This window comes from Myodes glareolus, chromosome 3 (genome assembly GCF_982192425.1).
Source record: "Myodes glareolus chromosome 3, mMyoGla1.1, whole genome shotgun sequence".
NCBI classification, from domain to species: domain Eukaryota; kingdom Metazoa; phylum Chordata; class Mammalia; order Rodentia; family Cricetidae; genus Myodes; species Myodes glareolus.
In genome coordinates, this window is record NC_142028.1 from 67,347,902 (window position 1) to 67,354,049 (window position 6,148).

Consider the following 6,148-nt stretch of genomic DNA (forward strand, 5'->3'; position numbering starts at 1 on the left):
TGTTTTTCAAGACAAGGTTTCTGTATAGCACTGGCTGTCCTGGAACTCAATCTGCAAATCAGGCTGGCCTTGAACTCAGAGATCTACCTGCCTCTGCCTCCCAATTGCTAGGATTAAAGGCATGTGTCACTACTGCCTGGCAAAATAATTTAAAAAAATATTTAAAAAAGCAAGCAAGCACTGATGAATCCATTTTAGCAGTGCAAGTCTATAATCCTAGGCACTCATGGGGATGAGGCAGGAGAGCCAGGAAGTCAAGAACTATATCCTGGCAACCTAATAGGACATCTCATAATAAATTGGAAAAAAAGAAAAGAAAGAGGGCTGGGGATGTAGCTCAGTGATTGTTTAGCAGGTGTGAGGCTCTAGGTTCCCATCTCAGCAACCTCCTCTCCCCAAAACAATGTCGACCACATATGGTAAAGATGAAAAATGACATAAAAGTATAGTCATGAACTCTTTAGGGTTACTCTAAAGCTAAGTGGGGTGGCACACGCCTTCCATCCTAGCTCTTAAGAGGCTAGCCTGGTCTACATAATGAGTTCTAGGCTAGGCATGTTTACACAGTGGTCGTTTCAAAACAAAGCAGAATTTACAAACCCACACAGACGTTAGTGAAGACAACAAAATGCTGCCAGCATCTACACTGGAGCACTGGGAGGGCAGGTGACCCTTCTCAGTCCTGCCCAATTTCTTTAATGTGCAAATAGCTCTGAGTGTGTGCTGCCAATTTAGACTCTGGAGATGCTGCAGCCTCGTGCAGCCATGGTAAAAAGACTCTTGGGAACTTGTGCCTCGGGGAGTCTCAGCTAGCACTCGGTGCAACAGAGCTTCCAGCTGTGTTCACGGTCTTAGGAAGTCTGTAGACACCACTGGCCTGCAGTAACTCCTAGAAGAACCCAGACCCCATCCAGAAGACAGAATTCCACCAGTGTCTCAGGTGCCACTTTAATTGAGGTTCTCCCTTCACATTGAGGAAGGGTGGAAGACAGGGATTGTTTCCAGGCACATGCCCCTTCTGTCCCAAGGTAAACAGCCTGAGCTCCCCACCAACAGAAGCATGCTCTCCTTCCCCTGAGAATCCACCCCTGAGCCGGTAAAGGGACACATGTGTTGGGGCATAGGAAAAACTCAAGAGAGCCAGGGAGATTTCTGAATTCTTTCCAGTGTAAAGACTAGAACTAGACATGGAGGTGTCCCTCCTTATGGCAACAACAAACCCACCCATTCCCAGTTGAGGACAAGCCCCTCCCCAGGAAGCCTGAGAGCAGCGTTCATTCCCCAGGGCTCCTCTCTGCAGTGATCCCAGGGAAGACCAGAAGCCTGCACAGTCATGGAGACAGCCATTCAACAGACGCAGTCTCCTCTTCGTGGGCCCCTACTGCTGCAGCTGTACAGCCATGAACGACCAGCCAGTCCGTGTGTGGCCGTGGGGTGCAGAAGGGGCCAGAGTGAGCAGCAAAGCAAACCAGATGTATGTTCTGAAGCTGGGTCAACATAGTGGCAGGGCATGTCATAGCCCTGCGGGCCACTGGGACCTGGGCCCTCCATTAATTCTTCTCTGGACGGTTTCTGTTCAGGACGGCTTTGGGGGTAAATTCCAGCTTGTCCTTAAGGCTCACCACCTGAGTGTGGTCCTTGCCTAGCAGCTCATCTAGCTTTCGGTCCTCTCGACGCTCCGAGATGCTCTTCTCCTCCTCCACAGGCTGAGGGTCCTTTCCCCTGATGAACCATTCCAGGTGGTAGCCCACAGCCCCGACCACAAAGGCCACAGGAAAGGTGACATAGGGAGCGTAGGTACGCACCACGGTCCAAAGCACAGGCCACATGACATCTGCAGAAGAAAAGAGAGGTTACAGAGAAACAGGCACCCTGTCCCCCAGCAGATGTGGACAGCCCGTGGGACACTCTACTCACCAGGCGGCCTGGCACTAATAACTGAACAGCCACCCCACAAACAGCCAGCGGCTGCTGTGCTTCATGCAATGGCTGGGTCCCTAGGAAATAGAGTAGAAATACTCTAGGGAATTGTGCAAGATCTGATGGTTAAGGAAGGGGGTAAAATCTCCACGAACTCAGCTGTGCTCCTTTGTGCAGATGTTCCCCAAAAGTGTGGGTTCACCTAATGGAATTTCAAACTTGGTGTGACCTCAGGTCCCCCCTCCAGTCTGTCAACATTTCCGGAAGGGAAAAAGAAGTCTTTTCTCTGTTCCGGGAAATTTCACATGCACACACACAGCCCCATTCTGAATTCTGGCTCTGATTATGAGTAGTTCCTCTCCTTGGATGAAGTAGGAGAGGCTTATTTAACAGTCAAAAACTATGATCCATTACCTAACTACCCTGGACTAAAGATAGAGACGGGTTTTAAGCCTATTCTGGACTTGGCTTTTTTAACAATGACAGCAACCTCTATTAACAAAAGAACCTGGTCCAAACACCCTCAAAATACACTCCTGCCAACCATCCTCTCATCCTCGCACGCGCACAGTGAGCTCCTGAAGCTATCACAAATGAATACAGTACTCCAGATGCCCTAGAGCCTCGGTACTTCAGAGTCCCTGTGGGAATCACTGTAAAATAAAACTAACAAATATTGTGGAGCTGCCCCTAGGGCTTCTGCAATGAGATACCAAAGTAATACACAAACCCACTCACTCAAATGGCCCCTTAGTCACAAATGATCACCACTATTAAATTACTATTTATACCATTATTTCCATTACTATCACACTCATAAAAGGCCATTGGTAATGAACTCATAATGCTAGCTGCCATCTACTGATCACTTATTCCAGGCTAGGCCTTGGGCTGAGCACTTCACACACACACTGAACTCTAACCCTCCTATTCACGCCTCAGTGGTCAGCATTTGTTGCTGAGGATCAGCACGTGTGTCGATTTCTCCAACACTGCCGTCTCTCCGCTCTAGGGGGACATCTAAACATCATGGAGAATTAGACGGCTCTTTCTCCCTCTGGTTCTCATTCTCTTGGAGGGGCCAGAGTGTCTTATGGGCCTGAGACTACGCGTGGACCACGGGGTGAGAAACTGCAGCAGACTCACACTTCTCTTTGCGGTCCTTTGACTTGACCCCATACCCTGTGCTCCGTGGTAGCTCCCCAGTCATCACCTGACCCTCACAATACCTCTATGATGTAGGAATTACTCGCCCAGATTCCTGTCTAAGGCAACAGTGGCTCAAAGACACTCTGCTAGCAAAGTCACTCCAAGCTGCCAGCCCACTGGTTTTGAAGCCAAGCCCGGGCTTTTTCTGGTAGAACACGTTGCAGACATGTTTACGGTGTCTGTTCAAACCGTAGACATAGGACGTGACTCCTGCAGCTCCTCACTAGCTTAGTTCTTCATTACACTGGAAGACTTCCTTTCTTGTGTGCTCGAAGGTTGCACCAAAAGTTTTACAAAATCTTACAATGTATACATTAACAAAGAGGGACACCCCAAAGAATACCAAACCCAAAACTTCTCCTCTTTTTTAGATTTTAGAATCTTTTTTAAATTTTTGTTCATTCTTAAGACCGGTTCCCATGTCACCCGGCCCGGTCTCAAACTCTCAGTGTGGTTGAGGGTGACTTAGAACTGCTGTCCTCCTGTTTCCACTTCTCAAGGGCTTATGATTACAGGTGCGAGTTCTTCATACTGTTGCTACATGGCGACTCTCCATTCGGTTTTCCGATGTGTCTTAAGTCCCAGTCTACAACTATTATCCTCTTACATATAAAGCACAAGTTCTGTATGGTCCTGTTCACATTCCAGTCACCCACGTATTCAACACAGCCATTTTCCCTGTAACAGGCATTGTGTGGGTTTACCCTACTTGTCTACCTCTCTCAAAACACCTTGAAGCTCCGTGAGGCTAAAGACCAAGGATGTCCGGATCGTCCTATGCTGTACGCCTCTTCCCCACTGCTAACCTCCCTGTTAAAGAGCTCCAAAAAAAAGTTTGTTGAGAGAACGAATGACAAGCCGCATACTCAAGTCGCTACCGTTAAGTCTTTCACCCACAATCACAAAGGGGCAGGAATACGATCACAAGCAGCTAGACTTCATGAAGTCGTCCCTAGGGCATCAAAAAGTTAAGCAGCAGAAACGTCTCGCAAACACTGACGCCTATTCCCACCCCAGCACGCCGGGGAGCCTGCCAAAGAGTCCAGAGTCAACTGGGCCGCCCGGAAACCTGTCCTTGCGCCTGGTCCTACCGGAAGTTAACACTCCAAATTCGAGAACAGTCAGAAGAGGTCCGAGGACGTGGAAGAAATCAGCCTTGACAGCTACCACAGTCAAGTCTGGGGATGAGAGCGAAATAGGTCAGGGTCATCAGCTCCCGGTCCCCTGTCCCGTTACACCAAAGGCGTGGCCTCGTTACCCTCAGGCGGACAAGTTCTGACTGCAGCCCACACTCGGCCACGGAGACCATCCCTCCCTCAACTAGGAGGGCACGGCCAGAAGCCGTCCCCGTGGGACTCACCTGCGACCCAGCCGGCACGCCCCGGACCGGCCCCGAGCTGCGCCCGCAAGCCGGGAGCTTCACGCACGGACGTCGCCGGTCCCAGGGACCCGCGGGGCGTCGCCCGAGACCCCGCCCACTGGCGTCCGGGCACTCTCGGAGAGTAGCGATTGGCTGAGCTCGCCTCAATCGACAAGAGGAAGGAAGCCAGGCATCCGCCTCTCTGTTGGGAATGCACGGAGGTAGCTATAGCGTCCCCTGGCGGCTAGGAGGCTCTCCAGCGACGTTGCTTCATGCTTTTCTAATGAAGGAAAGTGAAAAGTTATGCGTTCTTGATCCAAGTGAGGTTTATTAGGCATCTTCTGAGACTTAGGTCGGGTGGTATCGAAACAGAAAACCCAACCCCTGACTGCCAGAAACTCCTCTTAGCGAAGGATAATCTAGTGCTTTCAAAACTCTTTCAGGTTGTGTGTCTTTGGGAACATTATTAATTAGTCTGTCTGAGCCTCATCTCTTCTGCATAGCGTTAACACCACCGGTTTTCGCAAGGATGTTGTGAAGGTTAAACAATATCACGCATGTCAAGTACTGTGCCAGGCACACGGCAATCCGGGAACTAGATGGTAGCTATGGCGAGTCTACAAAGAGCATTTGTACAAGACCCTCTCTCTCCAAGGGTCTATACAAGCATCCACTCTCCTCCAGACTTCCACTCTCGCTGAACAGACATACATTTATCCCATACAGAAAAAAGCCTCATTCCCGATGTCCCAACATGGTCCTGCCCTCCCGGCACTGAACTCAACCTGACAAGCCTCCCTATCATTAGTAACACATACTAAAAATCAGCTTTCTGAGCCTGTGCCTTTTCATGTTCTTTCAGTCACCATTTCTTAACAAGTTAGCTGTGAGTCATTTGTTTCAAGGTCTTGGGTGCTTTCTCAGGAAGCTGCTAGACTGCATTGTCAAGTTAGACATTCTTCTCATTTTACATCAAAGAACCCAAAGCTAAGCCCGAGAGTGAAGTTAGGGAGAAAGAAGCTGCCAGAAATTAGCAACCATACTTAGCAGAACTTGATTATTTGTACACTAAAAATGTAGAGAAGAAACAAGGTCAGAATTGTCTAGAAGACAGGCTGCTGTTTAGTCAGTCATTCTACACAAAGACATTGGAAATACAAAATAGACTGCCCTCAGTTCTCCGGCTGAAGAAGAAACAGGTAGGCTCACAAGATGTTAGCAATCTAAGAAATGTCATAAGAGAGGACACCATCAGAAGAGTCGGTGGATGCTCCCTGGAAGGACAGACGCTCATGCTGTTTGTATCTCAGCAATGACTAGACGCTCCCTCCAGCAGAACTGGAGTGAGGGCATAAGTCCAAACTTACAATGAAATCACAGCACTTGGGAGACCAGGACCCCCAAGACCAAGCTTGACTACATACCAAGAGTCTATATCAATGTAGGGAGGGGGACAAGGGGAGCTGGGCATTGTGGTGCACACCTTTAATCCTAGTACTCCAGAGGCAGAAGCAGGTGGATCTCTGTGAGTCTGAAGCCAGCCTGGTCTACTTAGTACTTCCAGATCCACCAGAACTTCATGCTGAGATCCTGTCTAAAAAAAATTTAAAAAAAAAAAACATACCAAACTTTGAACTTAGTCGTGGATTCAAATCCCGA

At 49.0% G+C, this 6,148-nt stretch overlaps 1 protein-coding gene across 4 annotated transcripts; it reads right to left on the minus strand.

Moving 5' to 3' along the window:
- Positions 1–932: 932 nt before the first annotated feature.
- On the minus strand, positions 933–4,623 carry Smim12 (small integral membrane protein 12). Of its 4 annotated transcripts, none has more exons than XM_048434372.3 (3): positions 4,490–4,594; positions 4,221–4,307; positions 933–1,834 (listed from the first exon to the last, which is right to left on the minus strand). In XM_048434372.3, the coding sequence occupies exon 3, from the start codon at positions 1,827–1,829 to the stop codon at positions 1,551–1,553; it is 279 nt and encodes a 92-aa protein (XP_048290329.3). In that variant the 5' UTR covers positions 1,830–1,834; positions 4,221–4,307; positions 4,490–4,594; the 3' UTR covers positions 933–1,550. The 4 variants fall into 4 exon arrangements, with proteins under 4 accessions (XP_048290329.3, XP_087760728.1, XP_087760727.1 ...); XM_087904602.1 differs by lacking the exon at positions 4,221–4,307 and adding an exon at positions 1,918–1,997 and having other exon boundaries at positions 4,490–4,540; XM_087904601.1 differs by lacking the exon at positions 4,221–4,307 and having other exon boundaries at positions 4,490–4,623.
- Between the last annotated feature and the right edge of the window lie 1,525 nt (positions 4,624–6,148).

Excerpts from the sequence above, each read along its gene's own strand:
- Smim12 (XM_087904601.1), bottom strand. The coding sequence starts at position 1,829 with ATGTGGCCTGTGCTTTGGACCGTGGTGCGTACCTACGCTCCCTATGTC.